This window comes from Prionailurus viverrinus, chromosome A2, assembly GCF_022837055.1.
Source record: "Prionailurus viverrinus isolate Anna chromosome A2, UM_Priviv_1.0, whole genome shotgun sequence".
Classification (NCBI taxonomy): Eukaryota; Metazoa; Chordata; class Mammalia; order Carnivora; family Felidae; genus Prionailurus; species Prionailurus viverrinus.
This window is the reverse complement of record NC_062562.1, coordinates 81,667,037-81,693,961: the sequence shown is the minus strand read 5'-3', so window position 1 is coordinate 81,693,961 and position 26,925 is coordinate 81,667,037. Positions and strand designations below refer to the sequence as shown.

Sequence of the window (26,925 nt, the reverse complement as noted above, 5' to 3'; positions counted from 1 at the left end):
CTGGTTCTGTGTCTCCCTCCCTTTCTTTCCTTCCCTGCTTGTGCTCTCTCTCTCGCTCTCTCAAAAATAATAAGGCTTCATTGTGTATTGCTATCTTAATACCTTTTAAAATACAAATGTCTTTTGTAAGGAATATTTCCAAGGAAGGAGATTCCAACAGTAGTGGGATGAAGTATTTCAGAATAAATACTTCAGATGAAGTATTTCTAAGAACTATCTCAGAGAGAGAATCTAGTGAGTGAGAAATCAGAAGACAATACTCAGTTTTCCCACAATTCTATCTAGGTGCAGGCTCTGAGTGTCCCCATGCAGATGTTTTTTAAAAACATGGAATTTCTAAAATATATTTTTCCTGAATTTAAAATAGTATATAGCGAGTAAATCTCTTATTGCACAGATTTCCAAGTATTTGATCAATTAGTTCATTTACTTCAAACCTAAAATTAAAGTTTACAAAGTACTTGACTCCATGGTCTAAAAAAACAAAACCCACAGCCATTCTGTATCTCGATGTTTGTACCTCTTGCACTAACAATACACGTAGGTTTGCGTGGAAGCCATATTAGATACTGGTTGCCCATGAGGGAAAGAAAAGACGAGCTTGCTGCAACATGAGAACATGAACCATGAAGGAAGAGATCATTTTCCTGACAGAACTATGGTGATTGGTCACAGTGATTTCAAATACATTTTTTTTTTTAGTCAGAAAAAAAAAAAATCTTAAAAAAAAAAAAAAAAAAACCTCATGGGAATCCCAAAATATATCCAGATAAAAGCAGAGCTGCTCTTTGATGTTGTAGGGGGAGTGTATAAGGGGAAGAAGACGAGCTCTCTTCTTCCGGATGCCCTTTCTCCAGCTATACGGCGTTCCTTGTAGGAGTCGTTAGAACCCTGGGATTCTGCTAACAGAAAACAAAACCAAACCTTTGGAAATCTGTCAGTATGCAATTAGGCACACACAGGGCTATCTGGAAACCGAATCTGAGGAAGAGGCTTTTATGACAGTGCTAGCTGGGACAGAGACCGGCCCATCTAGGAAATGGGGTGTCCAGGAGACCTCATGTACGTGGCCAGAGGCAAAAGGGCGCTCAATCCAGGGAGACCAGACGCAGGTCTGCAACAGGCCAACCAGCTGTACCTGGAATGAGAAACCAGCGCTTCCCAGTAATAAACGCTTTTATGCTCCCTGTGTTTTCTTTATTGCTTTCTAGTTTATTTGCTAATAGTATGGGAAAGCAAAAAAAGGGGCATTTTTACTACAGTTAGACCAGCATTTCAGTTAATATATGAATATATTTTTTATATATAAATATATTATATATATAAAATATAAAATATTTTATATTTTATTATATATAAAATATATAAAATATTTTATATATTTTATTGTATATAAAATATTTTATATTTTATTATATATAAAATATATAAAATATATAAAATATTTTATATATTTTATTGTATATAAAATATTTTATATTTTATTATATATAAAATATATGAATATATTTTTTTCTGACTATAAAAATAACATGTGATCTATGCAATTTGGAAAATTCAGAGAAAATACAAAGAAGAAAATAAAACTCAACCATCATCCTGCCAACCAGAAATAACCTCTAAGAAAAATTTTAGTTTCTTTCCTCAGTGCATATATTTTTAACAAATTAAATTTTAAAATGATAATTGTACAAATTAAAATCAGGATTATATATTGTTGTATATTCTTTTTTTTTTTTTTGTATTTTTTTTCCTTGGCTGGTCATTATGTTGTGAACATTTTTCCATGTCTCCCCAAAATTCTCAAGCCATAATGTACTGAGGTTGGTTGATAATCTATTGCAAAAAATAGTACCGGGGTGCCTGGGTGGCTCTGTTGGATAAATGTCTGACTTCGGCTCAGGTCATGATCTCACGATCTGTGAGTTTGAGCCTTGCATCAGGCTCTGTGCTGACAGCTCAGAGCCTGGAGCCTGGTTCAGGTTCTATGTCTCTCTCTCTCTCTCTCTCTCTCTCTCAAAAATAAAGATTAAAAAAATTTTTTTAAAAGAAGAAGAAAAAAAGTAGTACCATAAATGTTTAATAATTTCTAAATGGTTGGCCATTTGGGTTATTTCTAACTTTTTCCCAGTATTAAAAATTATAGGATATAATATTAATTTTTATTAATAATGATGAAATGTACATATCTTCATCTCTATTTTTTCAGGATAGATTTCTAGAAGAATATAGAATCAGAAGGTGCGTCTTGAAGCTCTTCATACATATCTCAAAATTGCTTTCTAAAAACGTCTTATCAATTTACACTCTTATTAACAGCCACTGTGAGTGTCCATTTTACCTTGCCAACACTGAGAATAATAAAATTTGTGATTTGACAGGTGGAAAACAGTAATTCATTTCATCTACATTTTGTTTTTGTCAGTGGGGTTAATTTTCTTACATTTACTAGCCACTATGGGCTAATTGTGTTCCCTCAAAATTCATGTCTTCATTGTGATGATATTTGGAGATGGGGCCTTTGGGTGGTAATTAGGGTCAGATAAGGTTGTGAGAGTTGGGTCCTCATGATGGGATTAGCACTGTTATAAAAAGAGACACCAGACAACTTGCTCTCTGTCTCTGCCATGTGAAGACACAGTGAGAAGACAGCCACCTGCAGGCCAGGATGAAGGCCATCACCAGAACCTCACCATGCTGGCACACTGGTCTCAGACTTTCAGCCTCCAAAACTGTGAGAAAAAAAGTTCTGTGGTTTAAGCCACCCAGTGTAATGGTACTTTGTTATGGCAGCCCAAGCAGACAGACACTAGCCATCTCTGATTTTGCATACACTTTACTTGTCCTTTATTGGGACAGACTTCATTTAAGATAGGATTAGGGAGGCAGATATATCAGTGTCCAAAGAGAGAACCCCAGAGGAATGATAAATTCAGAAAGACAAGCAAGGCCACTTGTTGAATCTCCATTCATGTCCCCCAGTCTCCCCTAGAGACCTTCTCAGTTACAGGTATAGAGCGTTTTGTGATTTAAAACAAATAAATCATTTCAACAGTTAGTCCATGACCTAGTCTCCTAGTCCATTCGGGCTTCTGTAATACAACACCATAGATTGGGTGACTTACAATTTATTTCTAATTGTAATAGAATTAGAGCTGGTGAGAGCTGATTCCTGGTTCATAGATGGCCATCTTCTCATAGCGCCCTCACATCATAGGTGGGCAAGGGATTTCTGTGGGGCCTCTGTTATAAGGGAACTGATCCCACTCATGAGGGCTCTGCCTCATGACTTAATCACCGACAAAGTCCCCACCTCCAAATACTATCACATGGAACATTAGGTTTCAACAGATGAATTTGGGGAGACCCAACATTCAGTTGATAGAATGCTCTCATCACTTCTTTCATTTTCACAATAAAATCTAATTATGGTGATTCTTGAAGATTTGAACCTAGACATCAATTTCCTTTGGTGTATGTGAGAATAGCTGTCCTATGTGTGACCCCACTGATCGTTGTAAGTCACCAAGCTGACTGGCCATTATAGCCCCTCTACCCTCACTGTGCCACTCAGACGCTCCCTGAAGTTCCAGAAGCTTTGTGCTCTTGAAAAGAACAAACTTCTTAGAGACACAGTGATCACTTCTGGGTCAGGGGTAATTTGCCTTGATTTATTAAATATGTAAATATATTCTAGACTTGCATTGTCCAATATAGTAGCTACTATTTATACATGGCTATTGAGTACTTCAGACATGGTGGTCCAAATTGAGATGGGACGTAAGTGTAAAATACACATCCAATTCTAAGACATAATGTGATTTCACATTGAGTCCATGTTGAAATGATGATATTCTGGACAGATTGTTTTTCTAAAATATATTAAAATTAACTTCACCGGGGCTAGCTCAGTCAGCTGAGTGTCTGACTTCAGCGCAGGTCAGGATCCCACAGTTTGTGGGTCGAGCCCTGCATCAGGCTCTCTGCTGTCAGGGCAGAGCTTGCTTCAGATCCTCTGTCCCAGCTCTCTCTGCACCTCTTCCACTCACAATCTCTCTCAAAAATAAATAAGCATTAACAATTTTTTAAATTAACTTCACCTATTTATTTTTACTTCTTTAATGTATGTATTTATAGGACACCCAAATAGACAAATGCACAGAGAATGCAGGAGAAAAGTTTGGGCTAGAAACAGCTTCAAATTCACAGCTGCAAGTGGCTAAAGCCATTGAGGTATTTTCTACTAACACATGGTAGATGCCCAGCAAATATTTGCTGATGGAATGGTCTAATGTACCCTCCTTAGCTTATCACACTTACCATCCCCTAAGAAAAAAAAGGCTGGCTGGTGTCAAGAGCCTAATCTGTTGCTCAAAAAAAATAAGTTACCTAACTAACTTGAATTGAACATACCTGGTTCTCTTTAGAAACATTTGCTCTTAGAACTGAGCCACCATACTGTGCGAGCGTCCAAGCAGCTCATGAAGAGGCCCATATGGAGAAATCAAGCCTCCCGGCTCACAGATGTAGCTGAACTCCCAGCCAACACCCAGCACCAGCTGGCCAGGCATGTGAGCAAACCATCTTAAAAGTGGATCTTAGAGGACATGCTTCAATACCGTTGACTTGGGACCTTGCTGGCAGGGGATGACTTCTTATCTACTGCCTTGATAACTTCAAGGGCCATCATTGTCTCATGTCCCACGGCAATAATGGCTTGGAGGCAGGTACTCAGAGAAAGTCTCTATGCCCATGGGCTTGCTGGGGACAGTCTGCACAGTGGCAAACACACACACACACACACACACACACACACACACACACTAAATTAAATTAAATTAAATTAAATTAAATTAAATTAAAAAATAAAAGTGGACCTTTAACCCCTGTCCATCACCCCAGATGGTACCACATGGAGCAGAGAAAAACTGAAAAACCTTATCAGAATTCAGATTTTTGAGCAAACAAAATGATTCCTGCTGTTTTAAGTCACTAAGTTTTATAGTTGTATTACATAGCAATGGATAATTGATACAGCAAATAGAAAATGACTATACAGCCAAATGAAACCTATTATTCCATCCATCCCTAGCTACATACATTATGAGAAAAAACACCCAGCCATTACTCTCTTGTAACTTCTTATTATAGAAAACTTCAAACACAGAGAAAGTAAACAAGAGTATAATGAACCCCTGTGTACCCATAACCCAGTTTCAACAATCACCCCATTCCGTGAGACTTCAAAGTTGTTCATGTTAACAATGATTTTAAAATAACAACATATTAATGAAAGCAGGAAATGGTAGACAAAATGGATGAAAAGATGCAGAATTTTGATAGGAATGTATAAAAAAAGACTGACATTCTAAAACTGGAAAACACACTGTTTGAAATTAAAAACTCATTTGATATATTTAACAGTAGACTGGACACAGCATAAAACGGAATCAATAAACTTAAAGACAATCAGTGAAAAATATCCAAACAAATACAAAGAGAAAAATAGGGAAAAAACAAAACAGAACAAAAAAACCAAACCTAACATATTTATGATTGGAGTCCCAGAAGGAGTAGAGAGAATTGGGTAGAAGCATTGTTTGAAATGATCCACAATTTTCTAAAACTGATGAAAACCGTCATCAATTAGAATCAGTAGCCCAGTAAGTGAAGCAGGGGTGTTTTGTTTTGTTTTGTTTTGTTTGTTTTGTTTGTTTTAAATCAGCCTCCATGCGAGGGTTTTCAGGGAAATGATATCCAGGTTTTATTTAGGATAGGTAGGTGAAGTTCAGAAGAGGTTAAATACACAGGGAATCCATGATAATATGTGTGTGTGTGTGTGTGTGTGTGTGTGTGTGTGTGTGTGGTGTATACACATTCCAAAGCTTGTAGAAGATGGGTTTTGGGAAATAGCCAGTCCTGGCAAATTGGATTAGATGAATAGCTGTGCAGGAATATAAGGCACAATGAGATTTATCCTGATAGTCTCCTGGGGTTAGTGGGTTAACCAGGTTAAGGTGGGAGTGTGAGCCCCCAGAAAACTGCTCTCTTGCGCCTATTGGTAACATGGTAGCAGAAGTGAGTGAAGGACTCCTGAGAGTCATGAGAATGTCACCTTAGGCCAAGGGCACTTCTGAGGGCCTCTTTCTTCTGGGAGCAAAGCAACCTGGTAGGCTGGTGAGCAAAGGATGCTTTCACCCAAAGGAGGAGCCAGGGATTACTCTAGCAGCTTCTGAGTGTTATGGAAAGTGGAGAGCAAGATGAGGAGAGGCTATCACTTCCCTGATGTTCCCTGACCCTCAACTCAAGTCCACTTCTGCTACCTACTCCACAGCCAACCTGGACTGAGTCATCACTCTGACCTAAATCTTAAATACAAATATTCCACTTCCTGATCCCTACCTCCTACTTTTCCAGTTCCCTCACTCAATTACTCCCTTTACACCTCTTCACTCCTTAGGAACCTTCACTTTCTGCCCATAGATCAATCTCACATCCTACTCTCATTTCCCACCCAGTTCCTTGGCCCATCAGGCACTCTGAAAAGCTTAGTTCCTTTGCCGCTGCCCTTCCATACTATATGCCTGGCAAACACCTATCCTGGTTGAAATCAACTCTTATTCCTGTATCTACATGTGGTTTACTGACTGCTGCTTAAGAAAAAATCACACAATGGGGAAGATGAGTACCATGCTCTCCAGATTATTTTTAAATATAATTGAAGTAAAACATGAATGGGGCGCCTGGGTGGCGCAGTCGGTTAAGCGTCCGACTTCAGCCAGGTCACGATCTCGCGGTCGGGGAGTTCAAGCCCCGCGTCGGGCTCTGGGCTGATGGCTCAGAGCCTGGAGCCTGTTTCCGATTCTGTGTCTCCCTCTCTCTCTGCCCCTCCCCCGTTCATGCTCTGTCTCTCTCTGTCCCAAAAATAAATAAAACGTTGAAAAAAAATTAAAAAAAAAAACATGAATCAAACGCATCAGAAAAAAACTAAAACAATACAGATCTATATAGAACAAAAAATTAGGGTTCTCTCCTAAAACAAACATTTGCTGTCAATAGTGTTGCAATATGTTCTATGCATGCGTTATTGTTTTAACTGTAGATAGATATGGACACATAAATATATGAGTAGAGTCAACTGTAGACACTTCTGGGATAACTTGCATTTTTTCCCCCTTCTTTTTAAATGTGTCTTGGAGGGCTTTTCTTTTGAAAAGGTACACATATACTTTATATACTAGCCCATTCTCTCATTCATATATAAGTTCTTTATGATTTTCACTATAATGAATATCCTTGGACAGCTTTCTGGGTACATGTGAAAGTATACCTCTAGAGTGGATCCCTAGAAATGAAATGTTTGATCAACAATATGTCTAAATTACCATCCAAAAAGGCTGTACCAAATTGCACTCCCAACTGTATAGGAGTTATTATCCCAAGCGGGGCTCTCAATACTGCCTGGTTCTTTCCTTCCCTAGCTAGACCTCTCTCCCCATCATTCTCCACATACTTTATTTCTGCTCAAAACCCCTTCTGCAGCCTCCAACTCCACCCAAACATATAATTCTTAGCAAATATCTTACCAAATATTTTTAGAGAAAATGGAAGTCACCAGAGAACTTTCTTGGCTTCCTACCCCCAAAACTACAAAACCTATCCACCCCTCTCCTGTCCTCCTTCCTCCCTTCCTGTTATAATGGTGGGGGTAGGGACCAGTCTTGCTGTTTAAGGCAATCCCGGTGGTGGGGTCTTTCCCCTCACAAAGGGCCGGCTACCTTCCGTCGAGAGGTCTCTATCTTCTGCCTTCACCACTCCATTGAAACCCCAGGCTCACCGTATGCCAAATCCACTATACCTCACCTTAGGTGGCACTATTGCCCTCTCTCTTCATAAAGCCATGTTCCTTTATGGCTCTTCGGATGTTCCTCTTCTGTTTCTAGGGCAATGCTCTCGCACTTCTCTTGTCCTCAGGCCCCTCTCGCGCCCCATGCGCCCAAACCTTAAAGTTTGGAGTTTGGGGTTTCTGCCCCGGGACCCTGTACTCTTTCTCCCCGAGTTAGGTTACCCATTCCCCCCTTTCAGCCACCATCACCTCCCTCTGTCCTCTCCTTTCTGATCTGTATCTTCAGCCCAGATCGCCAGCCTGCTCAAGGTTAACCTCATCCTGGCCCATTCCGCCCCAGAATCCCTCCGCTCCCTCTGTGGGTAAACCCCAGCTCCTTCCGGATATCTTCGGTTTCTCCCCTCTGGTAACTCCGCCGCCACGTGGCTCCAGTACCTCGCAGACCTGAGGAATGTAGTTCTCTTTGAAGTAGTTCCTCAGCCGGGAGTTGGCAGTGCGTAGCGAGGCCATGACCACAGGCCCCACTGAACTCCCCGCCTGCTTTCCGCGCCCCGCCTAACAGGCGCGGAGCCCGAGCTTAGGGCTAGCGCGTCCCGGCGTTGCCCCGGCAACCGCAGGAGAGGTGGGGGGGAGGGGCCGGGGCTGCACCCGAAGTTCCACGCCCCTACCGCCCGGGGCAGCCGGGAGGGAGGCGGGCTTCGGCCCTGGTGGGGCGGGGCCCGGGCCGAAGCGAGGGCAAACCCGCCTCCGGACAGCGGCGGACCCCAGTGCGCCCCCTGGGGGACGCGCAGTCCTTGCGGCCCTTCACATAGCCCTGCCCCCCGCCCCTCCTCTGCCGAGCGGCCTGGACGCTTGGGGGCCGGAGTGGGCGGTTTTACTATTTTAGCAGGGCCGTTTCCGGGAGGCGGAGCTCAAGCCCCATTTCCTTTCTCGCCCTTCGGCTGGCGCTGGGGTGGCGGCGGGGCCCGCTTGCTTCGGAGCCTCCCGCGCCAGGCCCAGCGCTGCTCCTCAGCCCCAGCTGTAGCATGGGCCGCTCCCGGCACGTGGGCTGGGTGGCGGCGGGCCTGGTCCTCGGGGCCGGCGCCTGCTACTGCATTTACAAGCTCACGCGGGGCCAGCGGCAAGGCGACCGCGGGCTTAGGCTGCGCCCCTCGCGCTCCGCAGGTGAGGCCGCAGGGGTGCCCAGCAGGTGGCCGGGGACGGCCGGCGGGGCCTCGGTGTTATCCCGAGGGTGCGGGTTGAAGACTGCTGGCGCTCGTGGCTCTCCCGTGCTTGCAGAGAAAGGAGCCGAGCTGGAGGAGGGAGAGCGGGAGGGAGATTCGTGAGAAGTACAAGGTCGAGAACCACAGGTGCAGAGGGCGGGTCGTCCGCTTGACTGGGAGCGGGTAGGGTTCTGAGCCGCCCCTTGCCTCTATTTGGTTCAAAATCGTGGGATGAAAAGTTGCCCCGATTTTCCTGCCTGAGTGCGGCGTCACAGCGGAGGGTTGATTAGGTTTCTCAAAAGCATGTCGATTATTCCTCACGTTAAAGCTTGCTTCCCAGACTCTGTGTTACCAAAGGGATTGTCCCTACTGTGGCCCGGGTTTTGCTGGCCTTGGAGCGGTAGATGATGAAATTGTGCTTGGACTTGCCCTGGAAGAAGGAACCCTTGAGGATTATCTCTGCCTGCATTCGGCCCAGCCTCAGAGGGGAGGTACCTTGATGTCACTGGTTCATACACAAAGTTGCAGAGAGATCCTGGAAGTACAGACACAGGTGTATATATCAGTTGAAACAGTTGTCTGCATGGGAGGGTACCCTCCTGGTGAGCAAGTGTGTGGTTAAATTGCCATCCAAAAGTTGATTGGTGCATTCGGGATTCTGAGGATTTGCTGAATGTTCTGGAGGAATATTTCAGGTCATGGACGCTGTTACAGAAATAATTAAAAGTAAAACTACCAACTAAGAAATTCCTCTCTACAAATAGACAAAAGAACTAAAGAGTTGTATTGTTGAATAAGCATTAAACTAGATTGCTGAGTCGTCACAGGCCACCTGCTAATGGGATTGAAAAAGAGTGCTCACTCTTTTATGTACCCAGGCAGATAAAAATCTATTTCATATTACCTGCCTGTTCGCAAGATTAACATGTCCTTAAGCGGACTTGACAACACCATTTGCTACACATAGTTCATCGTATATTCACTAGTAATTGTGGTGGCTATTTGTGTTAGCTAATTGCCTTTATCCAGAGGAAAAATAAGACTTCTCAGTATCTTTAGGATAAACAGGAGGTGACAGCAGGGAGCCAGGTGCCAAGGCTAAACTCAGAGATCAAGGCTTCATCTTTCTTGATCTTTACATTTCAAACAGATAGTCCCAAAGCCTCTAAGAAACACTTTGTTGCATTGTAAACTGACAAGAGGGTTACTTAGCCTTTAAAAAGATGTTCATTTATGTCAAAGAGAGGATTTACAGTTATAGCTGACTCTTGAACAATCAGGGTTTGAACTGTGCAGGTTTACTTACAAGCAGATTTTCTTCAGTAAATATATGTACAATTCTGAAAATGTATTTTTCTTATGATTTTCTTTATTTTATTATGAGAATACAGCATATAAGACCTAGAGCATACAGAATATATGTTAAATGACTGTTTTCGGTAAGGCTTCCAGTTAATGGCAGGTTGTTAGTAGTTAAGTTTTGGGGAGTCCAAAGTTATACATGGATTTTCAACTTCTCAGGCATTGGCATTCCTAGCGCCTGCCTTGTTCCAGGGTCAGCTTTACCACTTTGCTCAAGGAAACACTCTTAAGAAAACAGAGTAGAGGGAAAGTGTATTTCCTTTTGGCACAAAGGAAAACAATTTTTTTTTTTTAAGATCTTTATTTACCTTTACTTACAGCCTAATTTGTTGTCCTTGAGAGATTTCCATATAGGCAATTGGTCTGGTGGCCTGGACTTCAGATACCTTCTTAACTTGGTAAACGTGGATAGTGTTACTTTTAAACTTAATTTTACCAGTTTCCGAAGTCACCATTACCTTAGGTCAGGCAATTTACAAAATAAGTTGCTCATGGCCCCTTCTTCCTGAAGCTACACACCTTTATTTTTGAAGAAGACTTGAGAAGTACCCATTTTTTTAGCATCAACCTTAGATTTCAGAAGATGATCTTTTTTGTTTTAATTGAGATATAATTCACATGTAACTTTGTACTAGTGATAGGTATACAGTATAATGATTTGATATGTATGTATTTGATATCAAATATATGGTATATATATTTCATTCAATTTGATGTATTTGATTTATGTATTTGTACATATTGCTGAGCAGTCACAGTAAGTTGAGTTAACATCTCTCACCTCAGAAAGTTACAGATTTTTTTGTTGAGATGAGAACTTTTAAGATGTACTCTCTTAGCAACTTTCAAGTATACGATACAGTATTGCTAACTGTAGTCACCAAGCTATACATTACATGCCCAAGACTGATTTATCTAAAACTCAGTTTGTACTCTGACCACCTTCATCCATTTTACACTCCCCCTTCGCCTGCCCCCAGCAACCCCAATCTCTATTGATTAACTCATTTTTTGTTTGTTTTTAGATTCTATATATGTGACATTATACAGTATATAAAACCTTGTTTTGAGAGCATAATTCGTTCTGGAAACATGCTTTTATCCAAAGCATTTGTATATCAAAGAGAATTTGCCCGTAAGGAATAATGGAAACTCAGATGATTCATTCCACAACCGAAAAATATTCATATAAAAATGATTACAATACTGTAATATAATGCAAAATAATAAAATACAAAATATAAAGAAAAATAAATGAATTAACCTGCACTTACCTTTGACAACCTTCGTGGCTGGTGTGAGGGAGATGAGAGGAGGATTACTGTGGAGAATGACTTTCACGATCACTAACGGAGTCACTGCTGTCTACTGGCTCTGTAGAATCTTTTTTTCATGCAACTTTAACAAGGAACCTAGCCAATGACACTTGCTTTTGCCTCCTTTTGAGGATTTCGCGGAAATGTGACATTGCATTGTCGTTAAACAGATTCATTGCTCACACTGCTACAGCCTTATTTGGGTGGTGATTTTCTACAAAATTTTGCAGTTTCCCACATTTGACATATCTCCCTAATTTCATTTGAAATGAGGGATTCCTCTGCCTCTTTCTCCTCCTCCTCCTCTGCAGACGAGATGCAGACATCGACTTCTTATAAAATCTCGGCCACCTCTTGAATTTTGACTTCTTGAATTTTGGCCACTTGCACACCTCATTCATACTTCTCAGTGTGAGATTTCCTTCTTCAAAAGTAATCATCTCCTTACCACCTTTTTTCTGACCTTTTTCTGCATGGGGCCATTGTATACGCTCGCATGGGTGTTGACTATAGTACAGTATTAATAAACTCTCGTCATATACTGTATTTAATGTAACCGGCAATGTAAGGCAGCAGAGGACAGGGTCTAGATCTGCAGGCAGCCTGACCTAGAATGAAGCAAGCATTCCTAAGCTTACTCTTAATACAGAAAAGTGAAGGACTGTCCACAGGCGCTTTGAAGCAACAAAAAATACACTAGTGCCAGTTGTGAGCACCTTCCAATGTTCTGAAAATTCTCTGATTTCTGCCAAACACCGCAGCCTGAGGCTGAGCATCTGAACATGGGAGATGATCACCCACAATCCTGCAGTGAGAGAGGGAGAACACCATTGGCTCAGTTGTGATCATGTGACATTCGGCATCACATACTGCTTGCATTGCAAGACATTGCTCTTTTATCAAGTTAGAATGTATTAGAAATGTTTGCTCATCTTGCAGAACACTCTCAGAACAAGTTACTTGCAATCCAAGGTTTTACTGTACTTAATTTTCATTACAGGAGCGATCCATATTTATTGCGAAAAAGAAAAAAAATATTCCTAAGCACAGGATAGAAAACAAGTCATTCAAAATCCAACACCCAAAGATAACCACCTTTAATAATTTGGTATATATTTTAAAAACGAAAAGGCACAGGGGCTTCTGGGTGGCTCAGTTAAGCTTCCAACTTCTGCTCTGGTCATCTCATAGTTCATGAGTTCAAGCCCCGCATCGGGCTCTGTCCTATCAGCATAGAGGCTGCTTTGGATCCTCTGTCTCCCTCTCTTTCTCTTTCAAAATAAATATTTTTTTAAAGGCACAGATATGACATCATATAGCAACTATTGTAGGCTGCCCCTCCCCTGGCAGTGAATTGTGGACATGTCTACTGTCTAACCTGTAATCATAGGTTCATTTTTCAGGAACAAACACACAATGATGGTGTTATAAAATGGTTTCTATTCTTCCTGTGGTAATTTCTGTAAATATAGTTGTGGGTTTTTTTTTAAGATAGAGCTATAAATTCTAAAAGTCACTGACCAGATCCAGTATTCAGCTGCTCTAGCTCTACTCAAAACAAGAGCTTTGCTTTTGTCCTTGCCCCCAGCAAGACTGTTATTCTAGCATCTAGAATCCCAACCAAACAAAAATGCCGCACTAGCAGCATGATTGGCTTACTCCCATAACTTTGTCTCCAACCTGAGGTACTCTTAAAATTGTGATCAGAAAACATCTGCTTAATGCAAACCCTTTTCCTTCAATAATCTATGCCTCTAGGCAAGTGTTCCATTGGACAGGTGTACCTGATTTTTAAAAGAAATAGAAAATGTTTCAGCATGCAGTGCCTTACTAAGAAAGAAATACCAAGTGACCATTGGCTAATTTCTTAATGTCTGTAAGCCTCAGTTTATCATCTGTAAATTGAGAATTATAATGGTATCTTCTTCCAAAGGTTACTGGAACATTAAATGAGATAAAGTAGATGACATGCTTAAAACTGTGCCTGGCATCAGAGTATGCATTTAATATTGTTTAAAAATATTATCTAGGGGCACTTGGGGGGGGCGGGGGGGTTCAGTCGGTTAGGCATCTGACTCTTGATTTTGTCTCAGATCATGATCCCAGGGTTGTGGGATTGAGCCCCATGTCAGGCTCCACACTGGGCGTGGAGCCTGCTTAAGATTCCCTCCCTCCCTCCCTCCCCTCACTTTCTTCTTTCTCAAAATAATAAAAATAAAAATCCTTTAATCTCCTATTGATTTTAAAGAGTTTTAAATAACTTTGTTCTTCTGCAGAAGATTTAACTGATGGTTCATACGATGATATACTAAATGTCGACCAGCTTCAGAAACTCCTCTACCTGCTTGAGTCCACTGATGATCCTATAATTATCGAAAGAGCTTTGGTCACTTTGGGTAACAATGCAGCCTTTTCAGCTAACCAAGTAAGTATCTAGTCTCAGAAGGGGTACCTCCCATTCTTACACCCTAGCAGTAATTGTGACCCTGATAAGGTACTTAATCCCAGAGCCTCACTTTCCTCATATACGTGGTGTGGGGATGTATCCCTCCAGCATAATGTTTGCTCCTGAAAAGCACATCCTAATAGTGACATAGTGTTACTGGGATTTGAGGTCCCCTTGAAGTTCATCACAGGCATCACGTTGGTTAGTAGATAAATGTTATCTATACCACATTTAGTATTGCATGGCTTTTTCAATTTGAAACTCAACCTTGTTGTAGTTGAAAAGTGAAAGCATCTAACATTGAAGTACATGCCTTCTATTATATGTAAGTCTCATGGGGGTGGTTCTGATGCAGGTGGGCCCTTGATTGCTAACAACCACTAACCAATGTTACCTTCTACCAACAGCGACTTGGTAACACTAAGTCTCTCTAGCTCAATTTGAATGTTACCTTCTCTCTATTACTCCCACGGAGAAAAAGTAAAAAAAAAAAAAAAAAAAAAAAAAAAAAAAAAAAAAAAAAAAAAAAATTGGAAGGGTTTTTAATGCCTTTCATTAAATTTGTCATGAAAACTATGTTGAATTTACACTCTATTTCAATCAAGTTTTTTCCAGCATGATAAGGTTTACTGTAAAACTTTTGAGATTTATAGGGAGATATAAAAAATATTTGTTGATTACTCATATTCTTTCAGTTGCAAGTGACAGAACCCAGCTTAAATTATTTAAAAAAATTTTTTTAATATTTATTTATTTTTGAGAGAGAGAGAGACTGAGACAGCATGAGTGGGGGAGGGACAGAGAGAGAGGGAGACACAGAATCCGAAGCAGGTTCCAGGCCGAGTTGTTAGCACAGAGCCTGACACGGGGCTCGAACCCACGAACCGTGAGATCATGACCTGAGCCAAAGTGGGACGTTCAAATGACTGAGCCACCCAGGCGCCCCCAGCTTAAATTATTTTAAACCAAAAAGGAAAATACTGAGCTCAGTTAACTTGGACATCCAAGAATAGCACTGGCTTCAGGCACAAGTGGAAACGTTTAAGGTTCCGGAATGCATTATCAGAGCTCTCCCTCCCTCCATCTTTTGGCTGTGCTTATCCCTGCTTCTTTTTGTATATTGGTTTTTTACCTCTTTGGCCACAAAAAAGTTTTCTTCACAGGATGGAAAGAAAGCCACTGGCCACCCAAGCCTCCATCCCTGAAAGGTGGAATTGCTCAGCCAGGGTCAGGTGCTGTGCTAATAAGGCTCCCTGGGCCATGGGTAGCAAGGCTTGACTCACGTGAGCATCTCACGGCCAGACAGCAGGGGATGGATGTGGTGGGTGTGAGCACATTCGCCCAGCCGTCCCATCGGAGACTAAATGGAAGAAAAGAGGTGCTCTGTCTGCCCCCCGGGCAGGGGGGAGCGCCACACAAACAAAAACAACAGATGGTAACTGTTAGCATGCCTATATAGTGCTGTTTCTGATGCCATTGTTTCATATCTCTCTGAAACAAACTGTAGCTTGAAGAGTGTGTCTGTAGCCACTGCTTGAACGAGTGTTTTCTTGGCTAATGGAAGTTGGTGCCCCTGGTCGTAAATTACAGTGCCTTCATCTACTTTAGTAGGATAGTTAAAACAAACAAACAAAAATCTGTTTTCTAGTAATCACAGTTCTTTGGGAAGAACCTGGATTGCACAGGGGGTTTCTTTTTCTCCCAGTGCTGAGCCCACTCTGGACAGTAGAGTAGGGGTTAGGGCTGTTGGTAAAAAATGGATGATGGCAAGATACTCTTTTGTTCTTTTTCTCATAGAAGGGCATGTTTTGGCCCAACAGGAGTAATGTTCAGCTTACTTTTCTTGTAAGAATAGAAGCAGTTCATGCATCTTTTAATGTTGAGGAAGGACTAAGGCGCATAGTAGTAGCATAGTGTTGCAACTTATGGTGAGAAATCCCCCAGATTATTATTTCTTCAGAAATTTGGCTATCATTTCCCAAATTGCGTGGAACTCCCAAGTCTTCCAGGTGTTGATAGGTGTTTCCTCTGACCCCACTCTTCCCTCTATTTTGTGTACAGTTCGTGGAAATGCTATATTGAATGGTCCCCTCTTGGAGATTCCTGATGCACATGATGAATATATGAATGCTTCACAATAAATAAATGTTTGCACTTAATATACACAGTTTCTCAAACTTAACCATGAAACCTTTTTTTTTCTTAATGGAACATCTATTAATATCTTGAGGGATTTGTGTTCCAAAGAATACAGTTTAGCAAAGCATAACACTTTTCCAAATTTGCCTATAATAGGAAAGTCCCAGAACTTATTTCAGAGGAAAATCATTTGTAAATTGCTTTGAGATCATTTAAGTAGCTCTGCAAATCTTCATTGTATATCTCCAAGCTATAGTTTTTAAATAACTATGTATTGTAATTTATTTCCAATCTATTTTCTTACCTATAAAATTATGGAAATTTAATTTTAATAAAATTTAATAATTTTTTTTTTTAAATAAGAATTACAAGGGTACCTGGGTGGTTCAGTCAGTTAAGATTCCGACTTCAGCTCAGGTTGTGATCTCGCGGTTCGTGGGTTTGAGCCCTGCACTGGGCTCTCCGCTCTCAGCACAGAGCCTGCTTTGGACCCTCTGTCTGTCTCACTCTCAACAATAAATAAATAAGTAAAATAAGAAATACAGATTGTGCATAGGAAAGGTATTCCCAAAGAGTCATTAATTTTTATTTGTATTTGTAGATGCAAAAAGTTTGATGAAGGGGGTGCCTATTGAAGTGATGGTCCTCGTTTTTTCCCCTCTTAGGTCATTATTCGTGAATTGGGTGGTATTCCAATCATTGGAAGCAAAATCAACAATCTCAACCACAGTATTAAAGAGAAGGCTTTAAATGCACTGAATAACCTGAGTGTGAATGTTGAAAATCAAGTGAAGATAAAGGTAAGTTAGCTGAAATCACAAATGTGTGAGTCTTCTATGGTGTTACCTAGGACCTCCATCACCTCCCATAATTACCTTTTGTGTGTGTGTGTGGTGAGAACATTTAAGATCTACTCTCCCAGCACCTTTCAAGTATATAATACAGTATAGTCACCCTGTTATCCATCAGCTCCCAGAACTTACTCATCTTACACCTAGAAGCTTGTGCCTTTTGACCAAAATCTCCCCATTTCCTTCATCCCTTAGCCCCTGGCAACCACCACGCTACTCTAATTCTGTGAGTTCAGCTTTTTTAGACTCCACATATAAAAGATCCCTTCAGTATTTGTCTTTTTCTGTCATGTCACTTAGCATAATGTTCTTAAGGTCTATCCATTGGTTGCTAATGGCAGGATTTCCTTCCTTTTTATGGCTGAATAATACTCGATTGTATATAGACATGTGCTTTATTCATTCACCTGTCACCACAGGTTATTTCTGTGTTTTGGCTGTTAAGAATAATGCTGCAGTGAACATAGTGGGTACATATGTCTTTCAAATTATTCTTTTTGCCGTTTTCAGATAAATGCCCAGAACTGGAATTGCTAGATCGTATGGTGGTTGTATATTTAATATTTGGAGGACTCTCCATACTGCGTTCCATAGTGGCTGTACCATTTACATTCCCACCAGCAGTGCACAGGATTCCCTTTTCTCCACATCCTTGCCAAGACTTTTTTTTTTTTTTTTTTTTTGACAGTAGCCATTCTGGGTATGAGATATGACTTCACTGTGGTTTTGATTTGTATTTCCCAGAAGATTAGTGATTTCCCAGAAGATTAGTGATATTGAGCATCTTTTCATTTATCTATTGACCATATGTGTATCTTTTGGAAAAATATGTATTCAGGTCCTCTGCCCATTTTTTTATGGAGAATAAGGCAGAGGAAGGAGGCATCTGAACCAGGCGGTAAGAGGTGCCTTATGCTTTTGAGTTTGGGGTTCGTTTTTTTTTTTTTTTAATGTTTATTTATTTTTGAGAGACAGAATGCTAGTGCGTTAGGGGCAGAGAGAGAGGGAGACACAGAATCCGAAGCAGGCTCCAGGCTCCAAGCTGTCAGCACCAGAGCCCGACGTGGGGCTTGAACTCACAAGCCATGAGATCATGACCTGAGCTGAAGTCAGATGCTCAACCAGCTGGGCCACCCAGGCGCTCCTGGGGTTCATTTTAATCCAAGTGTGGTAAAGGAAACTGGTCAGAGTCTGGTAATACCAGCAGAAAGATAAAATAAATTAGGAACTTCTGTTTTTTCAGCATTCATTGAGCTCCTACTTTGTGGTACAGAGTTTAGAAATGAACACAATTAACTCTTGTTTTAAGAAAGCTAGGAGAGAGAAGGCAACTCCATAAACAGGCATGATGCAGGGCAGAACATGAAGTACTTAAAGGAAAAATGTAAGTAAAACATTGTTGAGCACATAGAAGGACAAGATCTCATCCAAAAGTTTTGTAAAAGGTAGAGTACAACCTGGCTCTGAAGAATGTCTGGTTTCTAGAAGCAGAGTTACGGAGGGAGGGAATTCCAAGAAAAAGGAGCAAGGGGAGGTGGGCGCAGCTCCAGGAATAACCAAGGTGGTCCATCTGGTGATCTTGTTGCTAAAATTGAACCGGTGAAAAGACTTGGAGAAAATAATATTGGGGCACCTGGGTGGCTCAGTTGGTTAAGCATCTGACTTCGGGTGAGGTCATGATCTTGTGGTTCACAAGTTTGAGCCCCAGGTCAGGCTCTATGCTGATAGTTCAGAGCCTGGAGCCTACTTCAGATTCCTTGTCTCTCTCTCTGCCCCTTCCCTGCTTGCGCACTCTCTCAAAAATAAATAAACATTAAAAAAAAAGAAAAATGCTCAATGCATTTTAGGAAATGCTTTGAAAGACATCAGCCTCTTATGAAGATATATGATTTATAAAGAGCTAAAGAAATGTCCCCCCCCCCCTTTTTTTTTTCTAAGGATGGGTAGGTATGTGATGAAATTCTGGCCAAAGAGAGCCAGGTGACTTATATCAGATCTGAAACAAGACTAAAAATCTAGTCTCTCTTTACTTTACTGCCATTACTCTAGTTTCTATGGTACCATGGATACCTTCGGTTTTTTAAAAAACTTAGAATTGGCTTATGGGACAATTGGTAATTTCTTAGCATTTCATATTAGGAATTTTTTTTTCTTTAGCAGTTAGAACTTCTGGTGGAGTTTTTAGTTAGGTGAATAGTTAATTATCTGTGAGACCTAGTTTTTCCAAGCTGGAAAGATCCTGGCCAGAAATAGAAAACAGTTTCAGAAAACTTTCCATCACCGGTGGGTTCAATTCTGTCATGTGTGAAATAGTACTCCTGTACTGTTTGCATTTTGTTTTCCCAGTGGCAGTTAACAGTATCAGGAAGGAGGAATTCGTATGCATAAACTAGGTAAATAAGAAAACTGGGTCAAAGAGAGTTTTCCCTCTCCTTTTGATAGAACTAACCCTAGAGAAAAATTCTTTCACTGTTTCCTCTATTCTTTACTTCGTAAGGATAGGGTCCTATTGTTAAGATACTTACCTTGATGCCAAATGGCCAGACATGTCTTCCTCCTTGGTCCTAGTGTGCCTAGACCAGTTAACACAGAAAGGTAGACTGAGTTGGGAGGCCCCCAATAATTGAGAGACCACTGGTGTTGAGAGCATGGTCTCTGGAATTGGACATTGCTCCCCTACCAGCTGGCTTGATATTGGGCTGGGGATCCAAGTTTCTTGAGGACTTGTCCTTATCTGTAAAATGGCCATCCTCTTCTGGATTAAGTCAGGTATATTTGTAAAATGCTAGCACATTGCCTGGCATTAGCAAAAAAGCTACCCAAAGGTAGCTTTAAAAATCAAAAAAGTTGCCCAAGTTCAAGGGCTGGATAGAAATGTCTTTTCTGCGGAGCCAGTCTCATCTTGAACAACTGCCCTGCTCCACTGGGCAGAAAAGTTACTATTTAACACACAGACTTTTGGAGAATTAAGATGCTCACTTCTTTCCCCCTAGGTATACATCAATCAAGTTTGTAAGGATGTCCTCTCTGGTCCCCTGGACTCTGCTGTGCAGCTGGCTGGACTGAGATTGTTAACAAACATGACAGTTACAAACGACCACCAGCACATGCTTCACAATTACATTACAGACCTGTTCCATGTGTTGCTTACAGGAAACGGAAGTACCAAGGTACAAATGAAACGGTTATGACTTGAAGTGCAAGGAACTATTGCATCAAGTTTATTAAGACTGGGATTGAAAGTTTTTTATTTATTTTTATTTTTTTTAATGTTTGTTTAATTTTGAGAGAGAGACAGAGTGCAAGCGGGAGAGAGGCAGAGAGAGAGGGAGACACAGAATCCAAAGCAGGCTCCAGGCTCTGAGCTGTCAGCACAGAGCCTGATGCAGGGCTTGAACCCATGAGTTGTGAGATCATGACCTGAGACGAAGTCAGACACTTAACTGACTGAGCCACCCAGGCGTCCCTGGAATCGAAAGTTTATTAAAAGGCTTTTCATGGACCCAAGAAAGTTAATTATGTTTATCCCCAAATATTCAATTTTAAAATTAATTTGTGAAAATCTGTTATTTCACTTATCCATAGATTGACATTTGTTTGATTTTCTGAAAACCAGTTTGCCTTTTACTGAGGTGACATGGGTGGCTCCCCCCACCACCAGGTATAATTATACATAATTGAGTAAAATGAGTCTCTGAGTTAATGCTGGTTAATTGAATTTTTGCTTAGCCTGAGGTTAGAAACATTTTTTTTGATTTAGACATTATTTGCTGAAAAATCTTTTGAAAACCACTTTTAAATTAGTAATAGATGTCTCGGTGCTTGATTTTGACCAGTTGTGTAGATGGTAAGAGGTAACAGAGACTAACCTGAATTAAGTAGGATCTCAGGAAACACCCCATGAAAGTAACTTGGGTAAACCCCTCATATTAGTGGGCATTTTTCTCAAGTGCCATTCTTTGAGAAACAGCATAAAAACAGAAGGTAGACTAATCAAAGGTTCCGATTAGTTGGGTTGGTCATTCATCAGCGTTTTACTATATTGGTCAGTGTTCTCTGGCACGGTTGAAAGAAAAACATGAGCATTTTAGAAGGACTAAACGTGAAGCCATACCCCAAATATTCAACATCACTGAAGCCATACCTCAAATATTCAACATCATCATAACCCTTATGTCTGAGGTTATCAAATGTGATGAGGAGAGCCTCACTACAGTCCTTTTAAAATTTGTTTCAGACTTTCCACTTTGCCAGTAGCCAGACTTATTTGGATCTGGTCTAAGATTTACCCAAAGGCACTGAACATTAAATGTAATAATCTTATTAGCAGTATTTTTGCAGTATGCTCCATTCATACGCAGTTTCCAAAACACAAGCACCCATCCACATCTCTTTCCCCAGGGGAGCAAGGTAACTTCCAGCCTCTGAGGCGCCATGGAAACCCTTCCCTGTTCCCAGTAGCATCACAAATATAGGACAGATCTCTCCTCTCCCCAGTCTGCAGCTGCTTTACCCAAAACCTCAGGAGAAACGCTGAGTTTCGAGCCAGGCGAGTCTGGCCTTGGGGCTGTATGGATCTGTCTCAGACATGGTCTGTGTTTTAATATATTTTATGACTTTTTTAGAAGGTGACTCACACCACAATAGTATGTTCTATTTTTGTTTTGTTTTTCCATTCCATTGCCTAGTACAGCATTTCTGGGATAGAAATTTGCTTTTTTGGTCTGTCTGGGAACCTGACCCCAATTATAACATCATTTTTCCATAAAAAGTGAATGCAGAGTTCCAACTTACAAATGAGCTGCTAATGGACAATAATCCACTTGTGAGAAAATGTACCCGTTTTAGGTATTTTCTTAGTAAATAACCACCAAAATGAAAACTTATTTTTAGAAATCTTTTACTTAATTTTTTTCTCATTAATTTTTTAGAGAGAGCACATGAGTGGGGGAGAGGGGTGGGGAGACAGAATCTTAAGCAGGCTCCACACTCTCAGCATGGAGCCTAATGCAGGGCATGACCTGAGCCAAGATCAAGAGTGCTGCTCCGCTTGAGCCACCCAGGCGCCCCTAGAAATCTTATTTTTAATAAGAGATCTGACCATCCTATAATAATCTTTTGGGTACAGCAGTGATTCCTAACCAAATATAAGTAATGGGAGATTAACATAAATAAACCCTGTGTTTGTTAAATCTCCAGTGAGAGCAAAGAACTAATGGCTTGAAAGAAATGTCATGGAGTCACCACAAGAGGGCACATGTGATAAGAGAAAGAGCTTAACATGGTTCAAACCAAAATACAAACACAGGTCTCCCCTGCTATCTGAAAGTAGGGCATTCCTGTAAATCTTTTCGTAAGCCAAAATGGCATGACGCGAAGCAGCACTTAGCATTAATTTATATGGAAAAAGTTTTGAGTGGTCCCAGACCCAAGAAAAAAACCTCTCTCAGACTTTTCTGATAGCGTGGAACACATCTTGCTCACAGATGCACAAAATAAATCAAGATAAAGCGCAGATGCTCACAGGCACAGTTCAAAGCTATGGCTGCTTGATGCTGAGATGCCGAGCGGAGCTCCCGGGGTGCATGATGCCCCCACTAATGCTGGCTGCAAAACAAGCACCCAACCCTGTTTTCATTTTTTGCCTTTTTTTTTGTAAAAGCAAAAATCCTCTTTGGATTCCTTTTGGATAGAGAAACAGGTACTAATTATGTAGGTCTTTTATAAAAGCACAGTGGTGGGGGCACCTGGGTGCCTCAGTCGTCTGCAGTTGGGGGATCAGGCTCCACGCTGAGCATGGAGCCTGCTTGGGATTCTCTCTCTCTTTCAAAATAAACATTTAAATTTTTTTTAAATAGTTGGTAAATAAAATTAAGCAAACCCTTTTATCCTCTTTAACAAATTAGTATGTACAACATGATCAAAGGAATATGTGCATACATAGGATAGGTATATAAAAAGACCAGAAAGAAAATACCAAAACTTAATAGTGATTGTTTCTAGTCACGGAAATATGGGTGAATTTCCTTTTCCTTTGTGCTTTTCTATCACTTTTTCAAAATGTTCTATAGAAACACAGAGTGCCTATGTAAAAAAAAAAAAAAAAAGTCTCCTGGGCGCCTGGGTGGCTCAGTTGGTTGAGCTTCTAACTTCGGCTCAGGTGTTGATCTCTCATGGTTCATGAGTTCAGGCCCCACATCTGGCTCGCTGTTGTCAGTGCAGAGCCCACTTCAGATCCTCTGTCCCCCTCGCTCTGCCCCTCCCTGGCTTGTGCTCTCAAAAAAAAACCCAAAAAGTCTTCTAAAATAAAGATGTAGGTTCCCTCCCAGGTCTGGTGGGGAGCACCTTCGCCACTCCTCACTTTGTGTAATTTCAAGTGTCTTTTACAAAGTATAGCTTTATATGACTGTTGTTTGTAAATAGGAATTGTATTTGATGATGTTTTTACAGTAGTCCCCCCTTATCTGTGGTTTCACTTTCCGTAGTTCGTTATCTGCTGTCAACCACGTTTGGGATGTGGATGATCCTTCTGACTTACCATCAGAATGTCACTAGTAGCCAAATAATCAAAATGCCTGTCATTCACCTCACTTCATTTTGTCACACAGGCATTTTATCACCTTACCTCATAAGAAGGGTTAGGGGCACCTGGGTGGCTCGTTCAGTTAAGCATCCGACTCTTGACTTTGGCTCAGGTCATGATCTCATGGTTCGTGAGTTTGAGCCCCACATCAGGCTCTGCAGTCAGTGGGATTCTCCCTCTCCCTCTGCTCCTTCCCCACTTGCGCTTGCTCTCTTTCTCTCTCTCTCTCTCTCAAAAATAAACATTAAAAAAGGATGAGCACAGAACAATATACTCTGAGAGTGCTCACTTCACAAACACTAAAATTCGAATGATATGTTGAGAAATCACATTCACTTGTTATAGCACATTACTGGAATTCTATTATTAACTATTGATCATCTATTACTTTGCCTAATTTATAAATTAAACTATCCTAGGTATGTATGTGTAGGAAAAAACATAGTATATATAGGGTTTGATACTGTCCATGATTTTAGGCATGTGCTGGGGGTCTTGGAATGTATCCCCTGCAGACAGGGGGTCTATACTGACCAGTTATAAGTGATGGGAATGCCGATATTCTAGCTAGTCTGCTAGAAGTTAACATTTGTTTGCTGATTATTTTTATCACTGCCTATTTGAAAGATTTTAACATTTTTCATATAAAAAAAGATAAGCTCAAAGGTTCATAGTAACCTACTAAAAAAGAAAAGGGCCATATTTTTATCTAGTCTTGGTAACTGAACTGCTCCAAGATTTTCATACTTTAAATAGAAATAAACCAAGCTTTGAGAGATTCTTTTTTTTGTTCCAAAGATCGTATTTCACTTACCAGTAATCATAATAAAGCTCATTTATGTAACAGATGTTGTTTATTACCATGGGTTGGGGGTTGGGTAGGCAATGAGACATTCAGGATCTCTTCCCTGACGATGTACTTGAAAAAGTAAGGTTTAAATAAGCCTGCTGTGTGAGAAGTGCTCCCGGAGTGCACCAGGTGTGGAAGAGGAGAGAGGCCCTCACAAGATGCACGCAGAGAGGGCTCTGTGGGGCAAAGGATTTGAGCCAGACCCGGAAGCCTGGGCAGGACTTTAGAATGTGACCGCAGTGAGAGGGCAGTATTGCCGGGAAGGGAAAATCCATGCTCACTGGTCTGAAACAAACCAGTATTATTCCTATTTCAGGTTCAAGTTTTGAAGCTGCTTGTGAATTTATCTGAAAATCCAGCCATGGCAGAAGGACTACTTGGTGCCCAAGTAAGTAGTTTACATATTTGTTTTGTAAGTTATACAAATATATAGATTTGGCCTAGAAAGATTTATCTCAACATGTTAACAGATTTTTTTTTAATTTGGTTCTTTTTGCCTATATATGAATTTCCCAGATTTTCTGTAATGAACATATTTTCCTTTTAAAAATCATTTTGGAAAAGTTCTCCCTGACAATAATAAATTATAATCGTTCTGCCTGTCCATTTTGGGGTACCAGTATGTCGTCACATCTCCTATACTTGACCTACTTGTGTTCACATGTATCTTCACATCCACTGAAACGCTAGTCTTCACCTACCTAGTCCCCAGGATGTGCCAGATGCCGGGCTGAGTGCCAGGACACACCAGTGGGCGCACGTGGCATGGTGCCTGTCCTCGTGGAGCTTGTGAGAAGAGACAAAAATATGTAACAAAACAAGATCACTAAAAGCTGTGATAAGTGTTCTGAGGAAAGCGAAGGCAGTACTGATAGCAAACAGGCGTCAACTCCTATAAAGGAGGGAACCTGTGACAGTGACCTCATCCATGTGCCCCATGCCCACAGTGTGCAGTGGGCAGCAAATGTCTGGGGAGTTGATGAGCTCCCATGAGGAAACTTGGACCTTAAAAAGGATATGGGCGTTTTTCCAAATGACTACAATCTAGGACTCTAAGAAAACAGAATTTTTCAGCTAAAACTATGAAGCTTCTTTTTTTCCATTGGTATACAGTATAGGGGTGCATTAAGATTTTACATTTATGTTAGGTGATTTTAGGGATAATTTTCTATGACAAGATTTTTTAAAATGTATTCAGTGTAGTTTTCAAGTGGGAAAATATACATGAAAAATATTTTCAAAAATTTAAAAAATAATAGTCATTGTTTCCTATTTCAGGTGGATTCATCATTTCTTTCCCTTTATGACGGCCATGTGGCAAAGGAGATCCTTCTTCGTGTTCTTACGCTATTTCAGAATATAAATAACTGCTGCAAAAAAGAAGGCTGTTCAGCCATGCAGCCTACTTTCCCTAAAGGTTCACTGTTTTTCCTGTTATACGGAGAAGAATGTGCCCAGAAAATGAGAGCTTTAGTTGATCACCATGATGCAGACGTGAAGGAAAAGGTAACAGTATTACCAAAATTCTAATTGGTCCTATTTTTCATCTTCCTTACCAAGGGAGCTGAAATTCTTTTCACCTGCTGAATTTAAATGGTAATTTCCTCATTAACACAACATTTCAACATTAACACAACATAACTTGCCATGGTCTTCTGGTTTATTTTGAACCATTTTATTGATACCAAATGAAGAGCTTGTTCTGAAAGCATGTCTTTTTATTTTGCTGTTTGTGGAGTTTACTTCAATTATTTCCTCTACGTGACATGACAGTTTTCTTTTTTACGTGTAAGCTAACCTGCCCTTAGAAGTGATGTGCAGTTACTTGTTGAGACCCCGTTAGTGTGTGATTAGTTCGTCGGGGCTGCCGCAGGAATTACCTTGTTCTCGTGGTAGAGTTCCTGAGCCTTTGAGGCCACCCCCCAGCCCAGCCATACCACATGCTTCCAGAAGTCTGTTCCCAGCAGTAGAGTTTAGTCTGAGTTGGTGAAAACTCTCCCCGTCCTTACCACTCCCACTCAGTACACCAGCCTGTGAAGATGCCGTGTATAATCAAATGTCCATCCACAGGCAACTGGTTAAGTCACTTACCTAATCTTAGAAGAAATAAGTCTGAATGTGCTCATGTGGAAAGGCATCCATGAAATAGGCATGTGTTTTTTAAATGAACAATTTATGCTTCCATCCAGAGAGAATATTTTCTAGAATGATACCAAGATGGGACTGAGGAAAGGTCTTTTCTATGTTTACCCTTCAATTGTCTGAATTTTACTATGAGCATAAGTTTTATAATTTTTTAAATAAAAAGGAAAAGAGTTCATACACATTTT

At 40.8% G+C, this 26,925-nt stretch overlaps 2 protein-coding genes across 6 annotated transcripts in view; one reads left to right on the top strand and one right to left on the bottom strand.

Annotated features, from left to right (window-relative positions):
* The window catches only part of FBXL13 (F-box and leucine rich repeat protein 13), a 217,356-nt gene extending 208,949 nt beyond the window's left edge, over positions 1-8,407 (bottom strand). For all 5 annotated transcript variants that reach the window (XM_047825866.1, XM_047825876.1, XM_047825898.1 and 2 more), the window contains exon 1: positions 8,282-8,407. In XM_047825866.1, coding sequence (XP_047681822.1) covers positions 8,282-8,356 — 75 coding nt within the window. In that variant the 5' untranslated portion in view covers positions 8,357-8,407. The remainder of the gene's footprint in view (positions 1-8,281) is intronic.
* Positions 8,408-8,587: 180 nt separating this feature from the next.
* Positions 8,588-26,921, top strand: ARMC10 (armadillo repeat containing 10). Its single transcript, XM_047848600.1, has 6 exons — positions 8,588-9,010; positions 14,003-14,151; positions 16,977-17,111; positions 20,156-20,332; positions 24,912-24,983; positions 25,874-26,921. Exons 1-6 carry the CDS (start codon positions 8,872-8,874, stop codon positions 26,123-26,125), a joined length of 924 nt encoding a protein of 307 aa, XP_047704556.1. The 5' UTR covers positions 8,588-8,871; the 3' UTR covers positions 26,126-26,921.
* Positions 26,922-26,925: the final 4 nt, after the last annotated feature.